We start from the raw sequence: 25,489 nt of genomic DNA, 5'->3' as shown, positions 1-25,489 counted from the left end.
CGAAAAATGCTTTGTTCTGACTCAAAACCATATTTGCCGTAGAAGGAATCTTAAGGTTTTGTTTGACAATTAGCACAAAAATCGTGTGAAAAAAAAACATAAAAAATTAAAACTTTGGGTTGATGCATATTTTACAGCAGAAAATATCGTAAAACGCCTCAATTCATCAGTTACCATTCCAATTATCATATTCAGTATTATTTTCGGGAAAAAGTTTAAAAACAGCTGAAATACCTACCATTTAAGTCATGCTGTGTAACAATGGGTAAGGGGACAACACTTGGCAAATCACCCTATGAGTGCCTCAAATTTTCGTTTTTTTAACTCTAAAAAATCACTAAAGGAAAACGGAGAAGTCGAAACATTAATGACTTAAATGAAATCCGAAAAAAACTTAATTCTAATTTTGTTTTCAATTACATAGAAATGCATGAAACGTCGAGATCTAGTGTCATCTCGAAAAAAAAAATTTTTTTTTGTGGTCTCAGCAGCAGATCTCTACATTTCATGCATTTTTAAATCGGTTAGCATCGAAATTAAAAGATCGATTTTTTCGATTTCCTTTGGCTTTTGGTGATTTTTGAGGTTCAAAAAAACAAAATTTTAAGCACGTTAAGGCACCTCTAAATCAAGTCCAATTGAGTTGAAATTTTGCACAGGTCAATTTTTTGGGCCAATCTTCAAAATGTAATGGTCTTTTTGGGAAATTCGAGAAGACTGCCACCCAAGCTCTCATCCTATATGAATTACTTTTGATCTTAATTCTCACGTTTTGTGAAATCTACTACAACTTACTAGCAAACAGCTGTTTCCAAATATTAAATTGAATTCCGAGTTAATTCTAGACATATACAGTACCGTTCATAATTGTATAGAAATTGGAAGCACGCGAATTGTCACTTCGAATTTGAACTAACTGTTTTACTCTGATGATATTTTATGATTAATTTTTTTTTTTGAGAAAGTTAGATCAACTATCAAACTATTATATCACCAAATTTGAGCTTTCTAAAATTTGTGTGGCCTGAGATACAGTTATTCTACGAAAATCGGATTTCTATCATTTGGATTTCTATCATTCAAACTGAACTATCTCGAATATTACGCTACGCTTTTTATTGAAAATTTGCAGAGTGATTGCTTAAATATTCAGTTAGCATGTCTGAAGTTTTTGGAAAGTTCTATCAATGGGATCAAAAGTTACGCGAGGTACAATATTTCAGGCATGAACCTGAAAATGCGATTTTGGACGATTCATGAGAACAATATCTTTTCCATCCACAAATCAGTCAAAACATGTCTGACAACAGCATTAAATAAAACATAAAATGGAATAAATGATCCAGTTGTGTTTTGAATTCAGAATCTCACCTTATTGATTTAAGTTTTTGATTTAAACAGATAAACTGGTTGTTGAACATAAATTATGATTTCCCTATGGAAACATGCGTCCAAAATTCTATAGCAATCGCATTTTCAGGTTCATGTCTGAAATATTACATCTCGCATACCTTTTGATTCCATGGAAAAAACTTTTCAAAAACTTCAGACATGCTAACTTTACGTTTCAACAATCACTCTGCAAAATTTCAATAAAAAGCCTTACGTAGTTTCTGAGATATTGTAGTTTAAATGGTAGAAGTCCAAAAAGTCCGATTTTGGTAGAATTACCGTATCTCAGGGCACACAAATTTATGAAAGCTCAAATTTTGTGATATAGTAGTGTAATAATTGATCTATCTTTCTCAAAAAATTTGATCAAAAAATATCAGCAGAGTAAAAAGTTATGGAAGTTCGAAGTCGAAGTGCGAGTGCGCTTGCTTTAAATTTCTATACAATTATGAACGGTACTGTATATTGGTTTCGGATGTGGAATGTGTTCCCCTTTTAGTTTCATTGTATTTGAACTCCATACCTCAAAGTAAATTCCAAGGAGCAACTTAAAGTTTAAGTTTAGGTCAGTACCGTTTTTCAAACCCTGCTGTATTGAAACTGAAACACGTGGACGATGCTTGTACACAACTTTATATCGAGCGCTGAACAACTTGCACACAAGTTTTCAAACAAGTTCATACGGTAGCTCGTCATGAATAATCTTCTTTCGGATACAGAAGCCAACAATTTTCAACATTTAGTCGCAGAAATGATATGATTTATTTATTTTTCATTCTGGTGAATCTTCTAAACGCTACATCATGAGACTAACTACATGTTTCTAATAGCTCACAGAAATGCACATTTGCAATGACAACAGTGGGACTTTGAGCCACACTTGCTTTGGATAAACCTCCTGCTTATAAAATTAGAATCAAACTAGAATTAGGTCGTGTTTGCTAAACTGGCCATTGACTTCTAATGTTAACGTTTATTTATTCAGACCAACACGATTCTCAGTTCCTTTGACAACTTATCGTTCTTTAAGCTCAGATGTGCTTCACTAAGAGTGTTGTACTGCTGCTGTTACAAAACATAACTTCTAAAAAATTTAACAACGAAAACCTTATTATGTAACTATCACACGGACTAGGTTCAGGTTAGGTGTTGGTCGTCGACCCTGTTGAATTGGTGGCCGTCGTCGTCGTCGTCGTTGTCGTTTTGTGAGTCGGTTTGACGCGCCCACTGCTGGCGGCCCCAATGACTGGACGAGGTTCCTCAACGGTCCCAATGGGTCTGGCCTCCTGCTGTTGCTGATTTCCGTTGACATCGGAAACGGCATTCGGCAGACTAAGACTACCTCCGGTTATGGTCGGCGGCATTCCGGTGGGCGTAAAAGAGGGTGGTGGTACCACCATCTCCGGGACAAACGTTTCCACCTTCGGATAATGGGCGGGCAGTCGTATCACCTCGTCGTACGAAGGTGGTGGCTCCAGAGGGGCTGTTCCAACAAAAAAAGATTATTTTTTGATTATTTTACTGTTTTATTGAAGGGAGGTTAATTTGTGCTCACGAATATTGCTGCCCGGATAAACACTCCCATCATCGCCCACGAAGGCCGCATTCGAGTGGGAAATCCCAGCGTTTCGCCCACTTGAGGAATGCAGATGGTGATGGTGGTCTCCGGCACCTGTGCCTAGACAGTCGTACATGGTCCCATATGGGTGTCGATGATGATGATGATGGATCGACATGATGTCGTACAGATTGGAACCGATCTGTACCACGTGCACTTGCTGGGCGGCTTCTTCCAGTTCGGCCAGTCGTTTGGCACGGGCTTTCTTGCATTTGAGAATGATGATTAGCAGGGCCCAGGCCAGCACCAGTATCAGGTATAGGAAAATTATCATTTTTTCTAGAAAGATATAAGGGGAAAAGTTGTTTAAAAGTGGTGTATATGATTTTATTTGTTTTAAATTTAATTGGGAGAATTAACTAAAATTACATGGTTCAAGCATTTAAAGCATTCAGTGCCAAAGAGGTAGATATAACTTGCTCAGTTTTTGTTGTTTTGAATCTTTTGTCCATGGCGTCTAGAAAAATTAGACATGGTTTTTTTTATTAAAAAGTAATTGAGGGACGCAGATTCCTCAGTTTCAGTTTTTAGTTTTTGTCTAACCGCATAACCTTATCAGGTTTTAATTTCAATAGAGTTGAACATCTATTTTAAAAAATTGTAATAATTATTGGCATTGTAATAATTATTAATTACAATTTCTAATACCAAGGGGGTTCTGTTAATTATAGTAAATTTACAAAAAAAAAGTCATTCGAAAACTGCCTTGATTAAAAAGTTTAATGAAAAAAAATATTACACCTCAAAGTTTACCTGACATTCTTAATGATCAACTTATACATAGTATACAAAGTATATGAAGCAAAAATGTACGATACATACTTGTAATTTTACCCATTTCTTCAAACTAAGATATCTACAAGATGATATCAAGCTGCTTATTTTCCAGTGCTATCGGTTTTACGCACTGGCATTGTAACTTTTCTTGTGAAATCACTGCTGGGAGCTGGGACACTTCGCTTTAAAGTATGGCTCCGCTAATACTCACGGCTAAGATCAGAATGAACGTTTATTTATATTTCAACTACGATTGAACATCGAACGAATCTTGAAAGAATCTGTTCAGAAATGAGTAAAAGGTATGATTCATCTACTGTGTTATCAATTAATTAGGTACCTAATACATGACAGTCTAAACAACGTTTTAATGTTATGGACATAAAATATTCACCTCAAACGACGTTTCTAGGAAAACCCATTCATCGAATCTTACGTTATAAGGAAAATTTATCAAACATTGCTTGCGATTGCATGAAAAACTAAATCAGCACCAACATGTGAAAAGGTTATAAAAGCCAAAGTAAACAAAACCCGTTTTTATTGGATTTAGATAGCCAATATCAATGTAGCAGAAAGAGAGGTGATGAGAAAGAAACGTTGCAAAGATAGTAATAAAGTTTTGTCTTCATAAACATAGTAACCATCACAGAAAACGGAGATGGTTGTTTTCTCTAAGAAACATAGACCTGCTCAGCCTAAGCTTCATCTCCTAGGTAGAACGATCACTCAATCGAGGTGTTTTAAGTATCTTGGGGTTTGGTTTGATTCCAAATGTACCTGGAGAGCCCATATTGAGTTTCTGAAAGAAAAATGCCAACAAAGAATCAATTTTCTCCGATCAATCACTGGCACCTGGTGGGGAGCTCACCCAGAAGATCTTTTAAAATTGTATCGATCAACTATTCTCTCAGTGATGAAATATGGTAGCTTCTGTTTCCAGTCAGCTACCAAAACTCACCTCATCAAACTTGAGCGTAATCAATACCGTTGTCTTCGCATCGCTTTTGGCTGTATGCCCTCAACGCATAACATGAGTCTTGAAGTTTTGGCAGGTATACTCCCACTAAAAGATCGATTCAATTTATTATCACTCCGATTCCTCATCAGGTGTGAGGTCTTGAACCCATTGGTGATTGTAAATTTCGAAAGACTACTTGAGCAAAATTTTCCAACCAGATTAATGTCTACATACCATGTCTTCATGACAATGCAGGTAAATCCTTCTTCGTATTCTCCCACTCGTGTTTACATCCCAGACTACGACAACTCTTCTGTCCAGTTTGATTTGTCTATGCAGCAAGAAATTCGTGGGATCCCGGACTCTCACCGCCCACTTTTGATCCCCAGATTTTTCGATGCTAAATATAGACACGTCGATGCTTATAAAATGTACTTTACCGATGGATCACTTATAGAGGAATCAACAGGATTTGGAGTGTTCAACGAAATCTTCAGCGCATCTTATAAGCTCCAGCCACCATGCTCTGTGTATATAGCAGAGTTAGCAGCAATTTTTTGGGCTTTGGACTGCATCGCTTCACAGCCTGCAGGATACTACTACATCGTAACAGATAGTGTCAGCTCTGTTTAAGCAATCCGCTCAATAAGTCCGGGAAAGCACTCGCCGTACTTCCTTGAGAAGATACGGGATATTTTGAGTGCTTTAGCAAGACGTCGCTTTTCCGTCACCTTTGTTTGGGTTCCCTCTCATTGCTCGATAGTGGGTAATGAGCTATGATAAACCACATAGGGTAATGAGAAGACTCTCTGGCAAAGGTGGCCCACCTTAGGTGGGGGCGACGGAAGGCGACACGTATCAGCGTGAGATCGTCTTCAACGAGTTTTACTTTTTGGTTAGGAGAAATTCTCTTGTCAACTGGCAGCGCAAATGGGACGAGGATGAGTTGGGTCGGTGGCTCCACTCGATTATCCCAAAGGTAAGCCTTAAACCCTGGTTTAATAGATTGAACCTGAGTCGGGATTTTATTCGTATATTTTCCCGTCTCATGTCCAATCATTATTCCTTAGACGCGGTACTCTATCGTTTTAACATTGCTGGCAGCAATTTGTGTGGTTGCGGCCAAGGTTACCATGACATCGAGCTTATTGTCTGGTCGTGTGAGGTCCATCTTGTCGCCAAAAAGAATTTAATAGATTCCCTTCGGGCCCGAGAAAAACCACCTAACGTTCCAGTGAGAGATGTGCTAGCTGTGCTAGATTTGGACTACATGTTCGAAATCTATTTCTACCTAAAAGCTATCGATCTGCGCCTTTAATTCTCTATTTCCCTTTTTATCATCTTTTTCTTTAAACTCAAAGTGTTAAGAATTTTCGCGACACATTTTGCCTAAGATAACTCAAGGAGGGTAAATAGCAGATGATTCGATCTACCAAATTCAAAAATTAGCCATGTTGTTCGCTTCTTTTCGTTTGTTTACCTTTAATCCCAACCCAATTTACTTTATTCCGATAGGTCTCATAACGTATTACCTCTCTCTAAACTGTGCGATTTGCAAACCGTAGTTTACGTATTCGATAATCTGCACTCGTCTAACCATAACCAAAACTTGATATTTAATGCGGGCCGAGAGTTCATAATACCCGTCAATCTCACCCTCTTATGCGCAGCACAGCCTCTACCTGTCTTAGTGAAGTGAAAGAAGATATAAAAAACAGTTCTAATAGAAACATTTTTAAGATCAAACTAATACAATACTTCAAAGTAAACCTTAACCAATAATCAACCACCAATTTAGCATTTTTTTATTTTTTTGATAATTTAAATTTTTGATAAAGCAGTCAATTTAGTTCTAATAATTTAGTTTTAGTTTATTATCATCAATTCTCATAAATAAATAATTAATTTGTTAATCATCAAAATGGATCTCTTCAAAAGAATATTCTTCCACTGAGATCCATTGAGTAAAATTCTCTTTTGTTTTTTCATACTTCTTCGTAATAAATAATATTTTTTTCGTTCTCAGCATGATTAAAGTTTGTCCGCGATTAAGTTTTTAATGTTATTTTCTTGTTTGCTGCCAGACATGCTAAGAACAGTTAGCGTCCATTAGGGGGCTCAAATGAGCTTTTTGGTATGAGGGAGTGTGGTGGGCCGCTAAGAAAAAAATCCATAGAACAGTTGAAGCCTAAGCTTGCCTTTTCATTTTAACACACTGCTAGTTTTTAAACAAATATAACGAGCATCACCCTACTTCACCGCGCTCTCCACGCCTGCTTACTGTAAAAGTCAGTGCACCTAGTATTTTAATGACCTTGGGATAAATGAAGCTACCTGGCAAGACAACGACGCTTCGCGACGCAGGCTTTGTTTATGTTTATTTTTATTTTTTTCGCTCCGACATGCAAATAGGCGATGGAAGCGAAATGTCTTTCTCTCCTTAAGAAAAACCCGTAAGATCTGTCAAAAGTTGGGTGAAATTTTAGCTGCATCCCACTTGCACTAGTGGAAAACCATCATCCAAATTCGGCACCGCTTCCATCGCCTATAATGTGCGATCTTTTGCGCTTCCTAAGTAAAAGTGTACCTCATCGAGCCAATTGAAGCTCTACTTATAATACAAACCATGTAGGGGAAAGTCGGGTAAGACGGACACTAGAATGTCCCAAATTAGTATGGGAAATTCAAAACCTGTGAAATGTTATGCGCTGCAGGCTAAAATTTTCAACAATAACTTTGGTTCCCTTCGGCCGATTTCTTTTGAATATGGTTTTTCTAAAAGCCTAAACTATAACAAATATTTCATTGAAAGACTGCACTTTATACCGATCGACTTACAACCAGTCTTACACAGTTTTCAGTAATGTATTGATCTATTATTTTTACCACAGAAGCTAAACTTTTGCAAAATCATGATATTTAACACATTTTCACCTGGAAAACCCAACTGGCATCTGGTTGAAACCTTCTCATGAGTAGGTATCTTGAAGAATTTGATCTCTTAAATTCGGTTTTAACATAAATTTCTTTGGTCATCAGAACACATCTGTCGCATTGCGTAAAAATCTGTTGCATAGATTGCGATCTATGGAACTGCTCATTTTTTATTATTTGCCTGGTGTCTACTAGACAGGCAACACTTTTTGCCTTCCGGAAACGGATTTACTGCATAGTTAACACGTTCGTCGCGACGGCACCCATATTCGGGTGACGGGTGTATTTCCTGGGGGGCCCCGTCACATCAAAAAGCGTGAGACGCTCTCTTACTTGAGTTTACCCCTCAGCTTCGCCACACGTTTCAAATATGGGAGCTCTCCCTCTTTGCATTCTCTCTTTGAAAATTTCTTTGGGTTCGGCTAGTAAAACTACCAAAATGAGCGTGGCGACGAACGTGTTAAGGGGCCTGCATTCAGTTACTCCCAATAACCATAGACTGTTTACCATAGTTGAGAGTTGAGATCAAGGGTTCCTCTAAGATGCTTGGTTTGAACTTCGTGAGCATCCTAGAGTGGCTTCTTATATTTCTTAACCATTTGGGCCAGAAAAAAAGTTTGAAAAAATAAACAGTTCAAGAGAAGAAGAATTTCCAAGGCGATTTGAAAAATTATTTTTATTATGTCTTTTCGTATCGTAAATATCTTAAACACATGTTAACTTAAAAATCTAGAAAAAATAATCATTTTCATAACCAACACGACGCTGCTAGATTTTTGCATATCTAAGATAGGAACCGGTTAACGGTAGATTTCCCGTAAGACCTTTCTTTGCAAAATCGAAGCACGCAACTTTTTTTTTTATTTTCAACTTCAACTTTTAAGAAATTAATAATTCATAAGCTGCAATCAGAAAAAAACGGCACAAATTTAGTTTAATTCTAACATCATTACTAAGTCTAAAGTATATCGTGATTGAGTCCTTTCTCCCATTCCACCAACAAATATATTTGCATGGATGCAGAGGTAGCCTCGGTCTTAAAGCACAACATTATTCTATCATTTGACTACTAGGATGTGGCCGGCGCCGTTATTGATGTTCAAAGAGAGAGCATCAGTGAATATGCTGTTAAACCCAGACAGGGGCCGTTCACATACCACGTGGACAACTTAGGGGGGGGGGGGGGGGGGGGGAATGGAAATGTCCACGCTTGTCCACGGAGAGCGGGGTAGGGGTTTGGGTCATATCCACATGAACAAACTCACTTTCAAAATTTTTTCTAAAGGTGAATAAATATTAAGATGTTTAAATCAAAATCTTTAAATTGCAAAGCTTTCCAGTTAAAGATAAAACAATAAGTAGCTCTTCGAAAGCAAGTGATAAATATATGATAATTTAGAAATCAGCCATTTCAATAACACAAAAAGGCAAAACGTGGTGTTTTCTAACTGTCAAATTATAGGTAGGTACAAGAGGGGTATTTGAATAACCTTAAGTAGGTATCTAAAAACTATTTCAAATCTGTCCACGTGGACATCCGGGGAGGGGGGTAAGAGTTTGCCAAATGTCCACGCTTGCCCACGGAGGGGGAGGAGGGGATAAAAAATCTCATTTTTCTGTCCACGTGGTATCTGAACGGCCCCACACCATTATTTTGACCTTTGAACAAACTTGGAACTTGTTCTTCTGAGCCACGCCTGCGATCGTGGGATTCGAAATGTTTGTAATCTGAATTTTTGAACTTATCATGAATTATAACATTTATTTTAATTATGAAATTTGGTTATGCACTTCTGGTCAATGATACCAGGATTAGAGTAGTCAATCAAGCTAAGTTTATTTTCCCGATCTTAGTTTGCCTGATCTCCCATAGTTCTTCCTCAGCTGGAGAAGTTAAGTGTTAGTAGAAACATTTGACGTCATTAAATAAATTCATTCAATTTCCGTGACGTTTCAACGGGAAATTTACCAGTACTTAAGTATTCGAAAAAATAACGATATTCGGAACATCATTTTCCTGTGTCACACTTTTGTTGAAACGCCCATTTTTCGTCATCCTCAATATGGTTATTCCACGTGTGTTGTCATTTTATTGCGTGGAATTTGCTTATGGGTTTCAACACAATTACACACCGGCTACGTGCAACTAATTGACATATCGTGAAGAGGATCTGTGTCAGTTCCTCGGCATGATATGTCAATTTTTGTATTGAGATATTAAAACTGTGAAATTGATGGTAACGCTCATCAAAAGTATTTTTTTGAATTGTAAAAACCCATCTTTTTAAAGACAATCAACCATGATCATTTATTAGGATAGCAATTTTCTTTTTTTTTTGTCATTTTTGTCATTTTTGTGATTTTTGTGATTTTTGTCATTTTTGTGATTTTTGTGATTTTTGTGATTTTTGTCATTTTTGACATTTTTGTCATTTTTGTCATTTTTGTCATTTTTGTCATTTTTGTCATTTTTGTCATTTTTGTCATTTTTGTCATTTTTGTCATTTTTGTCATTTTTGTCATTTTTGTCATTTTTGTCATTTTTGTCATTTTTGTCATTTTTGTCATTTTTTTTTTTAAATTCTTTATTTGAAACGGCTCATACCTTTAGGCTTTAAGGAGCCAAACTCTTTTTGTTTGTTTACAGTAGTTTGCTTACTTCTAGTTCACTTTTTTAAGATAAGAAAATAGATAGGGAAATATGAAAATAAAAAGAATTATAGACGAAGATCAATAGCTTTAAGGAAAAGATATATTTCGAACATGTAGTCCAAGTCTATCACTGCCAACACATCTCTCACTGGAACATAGGGTGGTTTTCCTCGGGCCCTAAGGGAATCTATGAAACTCGTTCTGGCGACAAGATAGACCTCGCACGAACAAACAATATGCTCGATGTCGTGGTAACCTTGGCCGCAACTACACAAATTGCTGCCAGCAATATTAAAACGATAGAGTATCGCGTCTAAGGAACAATGATTGGACATGAGACGGGAAAATATACGAATAAAATCCCGACTCAAGTTCAATCTATTAAACCATGGTTTAAGGCTTACCTTTGGGATAATCGAGTGGAACCACCGACCCTTGTCATCCTCGTCCCATTTGCGCTGCCAGTTGACAAGAGAGTTTTTTCGAACTAAAAAGTAAAATTCGTTGAAAGCTATTTCACGCTGATACGTGTCGCCTTCCATCGCCCCCACCTTTGCCAGAGAGTCAGCCTTCTCATTACCCTCTATCGAGCAATGCGAGGGAACCCAGACAAAGGTGATGTAAAAGCGACGTTTTGATAAAGCACTCAAACTATTCCGTATCTTCTCGAAGAAGTATGGCGAGTGCTTTCTCGGTTTTATTGAGTGGATTGCTTCAACAGAACTCCGACTATCCGTTATAATATAGTAGTGCCCAACTGGCCTTGAAGCGATACTGTCCAAAGCCCAATGAATTGCTGCTAACTCCGCTACATAAACAGAACATGGTGACTGCAGGCTGTAAGAGGCGCTAGATATTTCGTTGAACACTCCAAATCCTGTTGATTCCTCTATAAGTGATCCATTTTTGTCATTTTTGTCATTTTTTTAAGGTCGGGGAAAGGTTTTAAAGGGTTAAGTTCTAAAATAAAGGTTGGAATATAAAAAACAACATCAATTTGAGACGGAATTTATACATGGAATCAAAGTCTCTTTTAACAAAGAACTGAGGTTTTCCTGTATCGCTCTGGTGGTGTTCAGTTCACAATACATTATGGGAAAAGTTATCCAATTACACATTTTAAATATTTAATGCTAAGACCTAATGCAAAAAGTGGTAATCATCAAACACCTGGTTCAAATCCAGGATACCGCAATTTAAATACTTTTGCGTTTTAGGTCAGCAATTTCTTTGTGTTTTGATTCAAATACATGGCATAGTTTTGAAGTTTTATCTTCAAATTTGCAAATCTGAGCAACTTACGCAGGACACAATTCCCAACCTACGTTAAACAAACAATAAATCATTTCCCGGAAAATCGTTTATGTGTGTTAAAATGTTCAATCCAATCCTCTCACCCAACGGCGACAGTTGTCATATTTTCCCAGACAATCGATATGCAGGTAGTTGATACACATTGCCGCTGATGGACGTTTGATACGCGCGCGGACTTTCTCCCTATAGTGTCACCTGGTGATGTTGGTCCACGCGTCCCAGGAATGCCACGTGGAAGGAAGCCCGGAGGTGAGGTGAAACTGAATCTAAATCATGAATAATTGCTGCCCCCCAGCAGCAATATATCGGTATCGATCGGAGTGGAGCTCGCTACAATTACACACCGTGTGCTACCTATTCAGCTATATACCGGGAGCAATCAGTCAGTTTAACATAATCGTTGTGATTTTTACTGCTCCAATCATGCGGCAATGATGGCGTGGGTGGCTTGAGGTTTGGTTTGTGGTGATGTATTTAAATAAAAAAAAAAAAAAATAAAAAAATAAAAAAAAAAAAAAAACAAACACGTTCTTCAAAAAGAGATCAAACGTCGTTTAAATTTCATTCGTAATGAAAATTTTGCTAAAGCAGTAGAGGACATAAAACCCTACTCAAAGCCATTTTGGAAATTAACTAAAATTTTGAAAAAGCCCCAGAAACCAATTCCTACTTTGAAAGATGGGGATAAACTTCTTTTAACTAATTCAGAAAAGGCTCAAAAATTAGCCCAACAATTTGAGTCTGCTCATGATTTTAATTTAAACGTTGTAAGTCCAATTGATGCTCAAATTTCCCTAGAATTTGATGATATTCTTTCTAAGCAAAATGTGTTGGAAAGTTCTTGTGAGACAAATATTGATGAACTTAAATTGATTTTCAAAAAATTTAAAAATATGAAAGCTCCAGGGGAAGATGGGATTTTCTATATTCTTCTTAAAAAGTTGCCTGAAAGCACTTTAAATTTTTTAGTTAAAATTTTCAACAAATGTTTTCACTTGGCCTATTTTCCCAATAAATGGAAAAATGCCAAAGTAACTCCAATTTTGAAACCTGGAAAAAGTGCTTCAGAGCCTTCAAGTTATCGACCAATTAGTTTGCTTCCATCTTTAAGTAAACTATTTGAGAGAGTTATTTTGAATAGAATGATGATTCACATTAATCAGAATTCCATTTTCCCTGATGAACAATTTGGTTTTCGTCATGGACATTCTACTACACATCAACTTTTGAGTGTAACTAATATGATTAACGCTAGCAAATCTGAAGGTTATTCAACTGGTGTTGCTCTTCTTGATATTGAAAAAGCTTTTGACAGTGTTTGGCACAAAGGTTTAGTAGCTAAATTAGCTCGATTTGATTTTCCTGTATATCTCACCAAAATTATTCAAAATTATTTGACTAGCCGAACCTTACAAGTAAGCTATCAAAATTCATGCTCTGAAAGGACACCCATAAGAGCTGGTGTCCCTCAAGGCAGTATACTTGGGCCAATTTTATACAATATTTTTACTTCTGATCTTCCTGATGTACCAGAAGGAAAAGGTAGAAGATTATTTGCTGATGATACTTTGCTTTCAGCAAAAGGTCGAAATTTACGGGTGGTACGCAGTAGATTGCAACAAAATTTAAATTCCTTTTTGAATTACTTGAAAATGTGGAAAATTTCTCCTAACGCTTCCAAAACTCAACTTATTTTATTTCCCCATAAGCCAAGAGCAAATTTTTTAAAACCTAATGAAAATCATTCCATAACTTTTAATGGGGTTTCATTAGAATGGTCTGATCACGTGAAGTACTTGGGACTCACACTTGATCGGAATCTTACTTTTAAAAATCACATTGAAGATATTCAATCTAAATGTAATAAATACACTAAATCTCTTTATTCTCTCATCAACAGGAAATCCCGGTTGTGTCTGCGAAATAAGATGCTCATCTACAAACAAGTTTTCCGACCAGCGATCATGTATGCAGTTCCGATTTGGTCTAGCTGCTGCGCGACGAGGAAGAAAGTCATCCAGAGGATTCAGAACAAAGTTCTGAAAATGATTTTGCGGCTTCCACCTTGGCACAGCACCGAAGATCTTCATCGGATTGCAGGCATTGAATCTATCGAAGAGATGGCCAACAAAATCATCTCCAACTTCAGAGGCAAATCGATGCAGTCTTCCATCGCAGAGATTCATTCTCTTTATGTTTAGTTTAATTTTAAGATAGTGTTTAGTTTTAAGTATAAAATATTTTTGCTATTACAGGATGTTCTCCTACATTAAAAACTTGATTGCGCTCAGCAAATTTAAATCTTATAAATAAATTTTTATAATCTAGTTACTTATAGGGCTATGAACAGTTCATTATTGAGCTGAACACCTAGTTTAATGCAATAATGTAATATAAGTGTAATCATGATTTGATACAAATAAAGACATATTTAAAAAAAAAAAATAAAAAAAAAAAACAAACACGTTGTTCTTTCGGAAACCAGGCGGCGGCAACGCTATTCAAACCGTATGGAGCACATCTCTCAGATTTCCACTCAGACTTCCCCTTTTTTGACAGATTTAAGCTTTTTTCCTCAGATTTAAGCTTTCGTCTCCTATGCTCTCAAGGCAAAAAAAGCTTAAATCTGAGGAAAAAAGCTCAAAAACGAGATTCACGACCACTTATTTAAAAGATGCTCGTCACACGATACATAGACAAAACGTGTAACGTTGCCGCCGCCTGTCGGAAATAAGCTCCAAAATCAGCCAACTTTGAAAACAGCGTTTTTTTTAACTTTTTTTCGGATCGCATGATAGTCTTTAAATTTTCTGTAATTCAGAAAAGTGATTCAGAGTGATCATTTTTCGAGTTACCCTCTGAAACAGAATTACAAGTATGACTCAATTCCCACATCTACCGGTTAGGTACATGTCTTCTCCAGATTTCGTTAAAGCAGAGGCACACATTCTGTTTTGGCAACTAGTGAATTCTAGAGAAAATTTTCAACACGAAAGGTCACCGAGGAAAACTATTCGGTCATCTTTGGACTGGAAAGTGCCCTTGAGCTTCCAGAGCCCTTCTTTATTTGCAACAAACTATTCGAGGAGCTCCTTGGCTTGGCCACCGGACGAGCTTGTTGGGAGAATCGTAAATATAGCCAAAGGTCAGCTCAGTGGAAGGAAGCGGTTGCCTTGGCGGGATTTTCAATTCGTTCCCTTCGGTTGCAAAGTGGATACATAGCGATGTGTGCCTTTCATTTGACCAAACTGGTGCATTTTTGCTGCATTCAAATCCTTGGCTAGAAAGGTGTTTCCGTTATGCAAATTGCCTTATTACAGTATCTCGACCTAAATTGTTTCTAGAAACGTTTTTCTTAGCCTTCGTTTTCTTCCCAAGAAAAATCCATCTAACTTAAAAAGGTGTGTTGGCACTTGAAAAAGAATAAGCGATATACCTACCTAATAGGTACCTAAACCTAAGCGGCGCGTCAAAATATTATCGCGATTCTCAACTTCCGGTTTCCAATTATCACCCGGAATTCCCATAGGGACCGGTCGCCGTGAATGACATGCAATCCAGAACGAAGTGATGTAACAACCCACACATTCAACCAACAATCTTGCAAGCTTTCACGATTTGCTCCAGTCGAATCGAACGAAAGTTGCAACTGGAAATTACCGATTTTCGATCCCGTTACCTAAGTGCTTAACCATATGTTTGAACACGTACAGATTTGATGTAATTAATGGTTCGATGAAACTGTCAGACAGCGTCTGGCATTTGTTAGTTGTTTCAATAAAATGCAAATGCCAAGATGTTTCATCATTTGTGTGGCGTGTTTTGACACAAATGAAGCATTTTATTTTTAATTAAAAAAAATAAATTCTTCAACATTTTGAATTCGTATTTCAAAAATTGAAAATCAGTCAAAGCATGGGCAAACTAAGCACCTCACAAAAACGACAAAAATGACAAAAACGACAAAAATGACAAAAATGACAAAAATGACAAAAATGACAAAATGAAAAAAATACAAAAATGACAAAAATGACAAAAATGACAAAAATGACAAAAATGACAAAAATGACAAAAATGACAAAAATGACAAAAATGACAAAAATGACAAAAATGACAAAAATGACAAAAATGACAAAAATGACAAAAATGACAAAAATGACAAAAATGACAAAAATGACAAAAATGACAAAAATGACAAAAATGACAAAAATGACAAAAATGACAAAAATGACAAAAATGACAAAAATGACAAAAATGACAAAAATGACAAAAATGACAAAAATGACAAAAATGACAAAAATGACAAAAATGACAAAAATGACAAAAATGACAAAAATGACAAAAATGACAAAAATGACAGAAATGACAAAAATGACAAAAATGACAAAAATGACAAAAAATGACAAAAATGACAAAAATGACAAAAATGACAAAAATGACAAAAATACAAAAATGACAAAAATGACGAAAATACAAAAATGACAAAAATGACAAAAATGACAAAAATGACAAAAATGACAAAAATGACAAAAATGACAAAAATGACAAAAATGACAAAAATGACAAAAATGACAAAAATGACAAAAATGACAAAAATGACAAAAATGACAAAAATGACAAAAATGACAAAAATGACAAAAATGACAAAAATGACAAAAATGACAAAAATGACAAAAATGACAAAAATGACAAAAATGACAAAAATGACAAAAATGAGAAAAATGACAAAAATGACAAAAATGACAAAAATGACAAAAATGACAAAAATGACAAAAATGACAAAAATGACAAAAATGACAAAAATGACAAAAATGACAAAAATGACAAAAATGACAAAAATGACAAAAATGACAAAAATGACAAAAATGATAAAAATGACAAAAATGACAAAAATGACAAAAATGACAAAAATGACAAAAATGACAAAAATGACAAAAATGACAAAAATGACAAAAATGACAAAAATGACAAAAATGACAAAAATGACAAAAATGACAAAAATGACAAAAATGACAAAAATGACAAAAATGACAAAAATGACAAAAATGACAAAAATGACAAAAATGACAAAAATGACAAAAATGACAAAAATGACAAAAATGACAAAAATGACAAAAATGACAAAAATGACAAAAATGACAAAAATGACAAAAATGACAAAAATGACAAAAATGACAGAAATGACAAAAATGACAAAAATACAAAAATGACAAAAATGACAAAAATACAAAAATGACAAAAATGACAAACATGACAAAAATTACAGAAATGACAAAAGTGACAAAAATTACATGAAATACAAAAATGACAAAATGAAACAAATGACAAACAAAAGACACAAATTAAACGAAAATAACCAAAATCATATATATGTTAAAAATGAACAAAAATGACAAAAATGACAAAAATGACAAAAATGACAAAAATGACAAAAATGACAAAAATGACAAAAATGACAAAAATGACAAAAATGACAAAAATGACAAAAATGACAAAAATGACAAAAATGACAAAAATGACAAAAATGACAAAAATGACCAAAATGACAAAAATGACAAAAATGACAAAAATGACAAAAATGACAAAAATGACAAAAATGACAAAAATGACAAAAATGACAAAAATGACAAAAATGACAAAAATGACAAAAATGACAAAAATGACAAAAATGACAAAAATGACAAAAATGACAAAAATGACAAAAATGACAAAAATGACAAAAATGACAAAAATGACAAAAATGACAATAATGACGAAAATGACAAAAATGACAAAAATGACAAAAATGACAAAAATGACAAAAATGACAAAAATGACAAAAATGACAAGTTAGATCGAAACAAATTTCAAATTTTTGATTCATTCCTATCTTATCCATTCTACCGTTTAACTTTCGCTCGTTCAACTGTTTGATTTTTAGAAGATAATCGGGGTTTTGGGGTGTTTGATAAAAGCAAGTATTTTAAATTTGTTCCGGTCTTGATAAAACCATTGAAATGATATTATGTATCTATTAAGTTGTTTTTGTGGAATTGCTGTGGTTCAAGAGTTTATCTTGAAAAAAAATTTTATGCAAAAGCGTGTTTTGGAGATTTTGCAAAAAGAAAACCTTCATACAATTTGCTACGGCCGAAACTCGCGACAGGTTCGACTACCCGCGAAAATTTCTTATAAGAATAATTTTTTTTCTGAATTCTGGATTTAGAATTCAGTGTCCAAATTTTCTCACTGTGCACCAACTCCACTGATAAGCTGATATAACTCAGTATTTCTCATTTAGTTTAAATTTTAATTTCAATATATAGGATCAATTCCATTCTTATTGAAGAAAAGTGTTTTGAACTTTTGAAAATTTTATCCAAAGGGGAAAATTGAAGAAAACTCAGATGATCTAAATCATGGGTGGCCAAACCATGGCCCGCGGGCCACATTTGGCCCGCGGCTGTCTTTTTGTGGCCCGCGAAGCTCTTCTTGAAATATTCTACTGAATAAAGGATTAATTACAGTTCCATCAAAAAAATTTATTCTCAAAATCGTACAATATTTGGAACATTCACTAGAGGAACAGGAACAGCAGTTTTGATGCCTATGTTGTATTAACTGATTTCAGAAGATTGTGGCGTCATGAATATAAATCATTTGTCAGATTTTATCTATGATCTCTAGATTAAGTGATATACATAAAGCGTGAAAAATGTAAAATTGATCAGCTTGTAGTCAAATCGATTTTTTATAACGAATAATAAAAAATGAAAAACTTTATTTTGAATCTGTTTATTATCCTTTATCAATCACGGATTCGAATATTGCTAAGCTATTAGTTTCAGAAATTTGCTTAAAAAAATAATCTTACAATTTTTAGAACTTAGAATAGATAAGATTACAACTTTTTCTAACATTATTCAAGAAAGTCTTTGAGTATTTGAAATTGAAAATTTAACAACATTGTTGCAGACGGTGACACGATTCGACGTACGCTTAAAAATATCAAAGATTTAAATTGGTTAAAAATTTTTTTCAGAATTCCCTCAAATTTACTGTATTTTGTTGAAAAAAAAATTGTTGAAAAAATTTGACAAAAAAAAATATTGTAACTTTTTCCAGACATCACAAAATTATTCGTGGTCTTCTGAAAAGGTGTTCATTAAATTTAAGACTTTGTTTCCAAATTCTTCGAAATGTTCTATAAATTGCTATCGCATATTAGGGTTTTTTTCCGATTATTTTTGGTTATTCCATACCATTGGTTTTTGAAGTGGTCTCCACAGTTGTTTGAACGTTGTGAGCTTTCGTGTGAACTATATCTTTAATTTTGAGGAGTTTGAAGGCCTGAAGAAAACAGATCATATTAAACTTTAAAAAATTTAAAGAGCTTAGTTTCTTGAAAATCTAATAGATTTTACTGTAGAGTAACATTTGTCAAGATTTTAACCATATCCGGTTTGGTTTTGGTAAATCTCTCTGAAGGACGACTTTTTTGAATATATGTATTTTTTCGAAGTAATTAACCAAATGCTTTTTTATCCTGTTTATGGATGATATATGGATATTGGAAATTATGAAAACAATGAAAAAATCCACTGTAATTTTATATTTTTTTCTCTGTTTGCAAAAAAAGGGTAAATTTTGAGATTCAACTCAAAAGGTTCGTGTTTTAAGTACTTTTAGTATGTACATAATCTATTAAATGTCGAGAGCTTATGAACGGTACAATTTTGCAACAATTACTTTCCATGTTATGTTTTTTTATGTTGATTCGAAACACCTACAAAAATTTTGAGGGAGACCGGTAAACTTAAAAACATTTTAAATGGGAGGCGGCGGTTTGACATTTATGGAATCAATAATGAAGGGATCAATCGCTTGCAAGAGTTCGTAAAAAAAGCAAGGAACAATATTTTCTTACTAAGATGAATCTGTACTTCAAGCAGGCATATGCAAATTTTATTTTATTTCTAAAGCATATTTTGATTTTTTTTTCCTGGAATATTACAGAAAAATTACTTATATGGCCCGCGAGCAGATCTTATACCGAAAATTTGGCCCGCCTGTTGAAAATTTTGGCCACCCATGATCTAAATTAATGCGTGGCCAAACCTTGGCCCGCGACCAACTTTTTATGGCCCGCGAAGCTCATTTTGGAAAAATTATGTTCTAAGAATTGATCGGTTTACTTGGTCTACGTATATCATTTGGAAAAATATATTTGAATCTACTCCAACTAAATTCAAAACAAAGATTTCAATATCTGTGAAGTGATATAAGGCAAAGCGATAAACGTGTATAAAATCAAATTTCGAGAAAAGGTTACCGTCACTGTTAAAAAAAATAATAACAATTAGATACAAATTAAAAATTATCAAAACTTGTACAGTATTTGAAACATTATCTGTAAATTCCATCACACATTTTTCAATGTTTTCCCGATTGGGTTTTGGTGACTACATATCATTGGTATAAAGAGCATTCAAACGGACTCTAATTCTTACATTGAGGAGTGTGGATAGTTCTCTGAAAGATAGTAAGATCGTAGAAAAAATGGTTAAAAATCGTAAAAAATCACCGAAGCATATCAATATCATAGTTCAAATTATACTTTTAAAACACCTTCAACCATTCGTAACATGCATTCAATTTCAAAAACTTCGTTCATCCATCCAAATTAAATAACTTTTGCAAATTATGTAAAATATCGAACGTTTGCTTTTTAATTTTTTTCCGATATGTTATTGTTGTGGCGGACCCTTTAAGAGGAAAAAAAACACTTGTTGTTTCGCGAACAGCTTGCAGAAAAGAGGAATTTTATTTCGTCTTTATTTAAAATTACAGCTTTTCCCGCGAATTTAAAACAATACAAAATATCACAATAGAACAAAAATCTTGGCAACATTATAGCGATGGTTGAATTGCTCTGCTTGATAGTATACTTTCAGGCGTTTAAGTAGTATACCAGGGTGACCAATATTCGTGGGATTCCCAAGTAACCAAAAGTTCCATAGAATGGTCTCTTAGAAGCTTATTCAGCCCTGATTGAAGGCTTTATAGCGTTCTACTCAGCTGAAATTTTAAGTTCTTATTGATTCTTTCAAGTTCCATAAACAAAGCTGAGTAGAAGGCTATTCAGCATCAAATGAAACTTTAAAAAAAAATCTTGCAAAAATAAAGCGTTCTTAAGTCGTTTTATACTTTTAATTATGATTATCTTTAATCTTTATTTATTATTTATATTTGTTTCTATTTTCAACAATTTTAAACTTACTTGAAAAATTTTCCTGCATGGAGATTTGAACCTGAACCTGTGGAATGAAAGCTGAGCACGTTACCTTTGAACCATGGCCGTTTTCTGACTCAATGGTATTTAAAACATCTATTTGAAATAATTTACGGGTTATCCTTTTAAAAGTAGGCCGGATGAAAAATAGTAAACAATATTGATCAGTTATTGTTTGCTAAGCTTTGCCAGAAAAGGGTACATTTATGAAAATGAATCCAAATCCAAATATTTTTTATTGGCATCTTGCTCTGTATTTATGAACATCAATAATGAAAAACAGTTTACAGTTGGGTAGTAAAATTCAATTAAAACCGGTTTGGTATTGACAAAGTTCTTAGAAGTACGATTTTTTGAAGCAAAATTTTGACTTGACTCAAATTCGTATTCAGAGAGATCGATGAAAAAATTATTCTTTTCAATGCCAAAAGATTGTGAACGCTATTTTTTTTTTTTTTCAAACAATACCATTCTGTGGTTTTTTTTATTTGTCTATAAAAATTTTCTAAGAAAAAAGGTGAACTTGACAACTTTGGAAAATGGACGGTAATTTATCTGAGTTTTTGTATATTAGGAAACCTAAAATTGACTTTATGTCCAGTAATCACGCCATTTTACATTTCTATGATGAATAAACCGATGAGAATTTAAATGCCTTGAAAAGATCGACGTACATAAGTTGAGAGGGATAATATTTTTCAAATGGAGCAAAATTTGTAAAAATATGCAAGTAACAAAAACGACTTATTACAATGTATCTATACTAAAGTTGTCAGAATTTTTTCAACACGTATCCAGGCCGGAATAATCTTGACTACTTTCATCTAAAAAACTGGCAAAATCCGGAATTTAATTACAAAATCTTTTGCGTTTACATCTCAACCATCGGAACCTTTTTTTCACTCGAAAGAAAACAAAACACAAATTGAACACCATAGCAAATTATACTTTTGCACGGAGAAAAATTGAAGCAGGCTGAAAAGGCTTGGTAGAAAATGAAATTTCAATACATTTTTCTAGGTGTCATTAGAACACGTGGAGTGTGGAGTAATTTTTGAATACTAGCGCCATCACTAGGGTGTGTCAATCGCGAACTAAGCAGTCAGAACACGAACCTACGGTTGATGGAATTGTGGTGTAGTTTATCAGTGCTGAAACCACCAGCCCATAGAAAGAGTACTGAGTTTGCCATGACCGATATTCGATCTCAAGATCGCTGGCTTAGAAGACTTTAACACTATGCTCTAGGCCACGGTCGACGGCTCATAAATTTGTTATTTTTCATTATTAAAATTCATATCGGCCAAACCAGTTCCTAATTAAACTTTTATCAAAACGTCTAAGATAAAATAAGAACAGTTTATAATTTTTCCACAACAAAATTTTTCAAATGGTTTGTATACTACGCTTATCAAAACACATACTAAAGACAAAAAAAGTAATTAAAATGTAAAAATGTGGTTTTGCGATGTTTACAAATGCTTAATAGCGCCATCTGCCGATTTTTTTTTTTAAGACGCTCTATGCAAAATATGGTTTGTTTGCCAAGGATTGGGTCAAAATCTAGAGCTACAAAAATTTGCCCAGCATGTGCCATTACCATAGAGAATCCCAGAAGAACCACAAATTGTTAGGTGTGTTTTGAGAATTAAAATTCGTTCCGGTTTAATTACCTAACTTGTATGGGATCTATTAAAAGAACATTAAACGCGTTCAAAGGGGATGTATGTACTTCCCCGTATACTATATTTTGTAGCCTGTAACAGGTTAATATTGATGACGCATTGTTTTCCATCTCACGGCAGAATGGAGGAAGGAATTTGTTATTTCTCAATTGGGTTCAGCGCTCAGCAGACGGAAAGTTTTTTTTAAATAAATCTATAGGTATAAGTAACCTATAATAGGTATTAGCTAAAAAGAGCTTGGATAAAGGTAATTGAATCTTATCTAAAATCAACTTCTAAATCTGTAGGCTTAATCAATTGCCCTTTCTTATAACAACAAACTCCACAAATAGTAACAATTTCGCAATCCACCATGACATCGCAACAACTATGTACATCTGTATGTATTCCATTTCAATTCCATATGCCGGCGGCTTTCCTCTTATAGGTAGATTACTAGAAATAATTATGACTACCATCACGAACTTTTATTGATGGCCTATCTAAATTCAGACGGACTGATAGTAACTTGGATGGCACAGAATGAATCTATATTATCACAGAAGTATGAGTATGAAAAGGTTGTTTCGACGCAGCAATCGGGAGAGTATAATCACCTTATCTACGCCGCTGTTTGCTCCTTGTCATTCATCGACGGCGACGAACGACCTAAAATAGCTCCGATGTGTGCGAATGATGTCCCATTGGCGGGTCCGTGGCAGGAAAATTTCTCCACACGTCAAGGAAAAATACGAATTAAGGACACTTTCGTTACGATTGTCGTTTTTTACTTCTTTTTTTTCGCTTCACTAGATATAGCGATCCTGTTATGTAGCTCGTGGTCACTCTTTCATTAAAATTGCATGATGTTTCAGCTGACTGATGCAGGGAGCCCCTTTTAGACTCTTTTACTGGGCACACATCATGTTACAACACTAAAACGGAGATTCGATCAGTACAAAATGACCAACTTTTCAACACAAATGCCACTACGTCGTCGTCGCCAGCCAAAGTTGTGCCCCGTCGTCTTTGCCGAGGACACTGATGCACATTTCGAATGACCGCATTTCCGGTCTCGCGTGCAATAAACGATCACGACCTCCTGACGGTCCTGACTTTAGTCCTGCTTCTATCGTGTGTCCCTTTATTCAATTAAAGTCATCCATCCCAGTTGAGTAGAAGGGGGTAAACCGGAAATCGAATGGCGGTCCTCTCACCCCACCGAAAAATCCAATCGAACCGCAATCAGCAACCGCAAAAGCCCTTCGTGGTTTATTAATGTGTGACGAACCAAAACCGGTAAATCAGTCGCGTGGGAGAATGCACTTTGCTAGTACTAGCTACTACTATAACACGGAACCACGTTTACAGTCGTACAAGTTGCACGGGGGGACTTCCAAAAGACAGCTTCATTAATTATGCGAACTCAACCCGTTCTAACATGCAAGTTTGACTCAAGTACTTGGAAGTTGTAGTTGCTGTTCGAAAAGCCGATTGGTTTTAGTTTTTTGTCCTTTCCAAGATATCCTATCATAAATTTCACTAGTTTTGGCGCTCACAGCCCGTCGAAAGGTCACCCTTTCTTGATAAACCGAAAGTATTCGAAACGAAAAAAAAATAACTGAACCTTCCAATGGGATTGTTTTTTCGCTACAGCCCAACAAAACCGCAAGCCAACCTCGCTGCTTATCACAAACCGCAAGCAGATGCGATTCTTAGCAAGAAAATAAAAACGAATAAAAAAAACACTACCCGGCGAATGATTAAACGAAACCACTGAGAACTCCAGAACTCACTCTGTGCCCCACCAGATGAGGAACACGTCGATACTGGCGAAACGTAAGACTACTACTACTCTGGGGGTTCGGGCGAGATACTATAAAACTTCCACTATACTGACTGACTGGGCTCGCTCTTCGTTTACCTACAACCTACCTACTAGCTAGCAGCGACGTATAGGTACAAGATTCAGTATATTTACATGTTATTCCTTATAACCTAGTCGTTAGAGTGAGCTGTAGATACTAGGGTGGAACGTTGATTTCTGATTATTGAATAAAGTTTCTAAATAAAACATGATTGATAAAGTATATAGGTAAATGACAAAAATCAGAGAAATAAATGTGAAATATATTTTTCAAAAATTTACAACACAATGACGTTTTGACAAGAATGAAAAGACACGATAAAAGCGACAAGAAGAACAAAAAAAAACTAAAATTAACAAAAATGACCAAAGTGACAAAAATAATCAACAGAAAGAATGGGTATCTAATCCCAAAAAGCACCAAAGAGGAAAAACATGAAAAAAATTAAAAAAAAAATCAAAAAAATAACGATTTGACAAAAACAAAAAAGAACGAAATAACGAGAAAAAATTAAAAAAAAAGCAACAGAACTATAAAAGTGACAAAATTGAAATAATCTTAAAACTTACAATATACGACAGAAACTGTAGTGAAAAAATAACAATAAAAAGGTATCATTAAATATGCAAAACTAAAAAAAATACCAAAAGACAATTCATTTTCAAACATCATTCCTAAATCTCACTCGGTCCATGTCAGCCGTTCTCCAATTTCTCGGACATCCCACATTCGCCAGATCACGATCCACTTGCGCCCCTGCTGTTCTTGTTCCTACCGGATTCGTAGCGAGCACCTGTTTTGCAGGACAGTCGTCCGGCATTCTCGCAACATGTCCTGCTCAACGTATCCGGCCAGCCTTCACCACCTTCTGGATACTGGGTTCGACGTAGAGCCGCGCGGGCTCCTGGTTCAACCTTCGCCTCCACACTCCGTCCTCATGCACGCTGCCAAAGATGGTTCTTAACGCTCATTTTTCAAGCTTCGCTTGATAGAGCCATCTTCCCTCTATTATGGAAGGAAGCTTACATGTTCCCAGTT

At 35.1% G+C, this 25,489-nt stretch overlaps 1 protein-coding gene across 1 annotated transcript; it reads right to left on the bottom strand.

Moving 5' to 3' along the window:
* Positions 1-2,141: 2,141 nt before the first annotated feature.
* LOC129754838 (uncharacterized) lies at positions 2,142-24,441 on the bottom strand. The gene is made up of 3 exons (XM_055751066.1): positions 23,201-24,441; positions 2,948-3,289; positions 2,142-2,875 (listed from the first exon to the last, which is right to left on the bottom strand). Exons 2-3 carry the CDS (start codon positions 3,282-3,284, stop codon positions 2,535-2,537), a joined length of 678 nt encoding a protein of 225 aa, XP_055607041.1. The 5' UTR covers positions 3,285-3,289; positions 23,201-24,441; the 3' UTR covers positions 2,142-2,534.
* Positions 24,442-25,489: the final 1,048 nt, after the last annotated feature.

Source organism: Uranotaenia lowii, chromosome 3 (genome assembly GCF_029784155.1).
Source record: "Uranotaenia lowii strain MFRU-FL chromosome 3, ASM2978415v1, whole genome shotgun sequence".
Taxonomy (NCBI): domain Eukaryota; kingdom Metazoa; phylum Arthropoda; class Insecta; order Diptera; family Culicidae; genus Uranotaenia; species Uranotaenia lowii.
The sequence above is the reverse complement of the archived record's forward strand: the minus strand, read 5'-3'. Positions and strand labels throughout refer to the sequence as shown.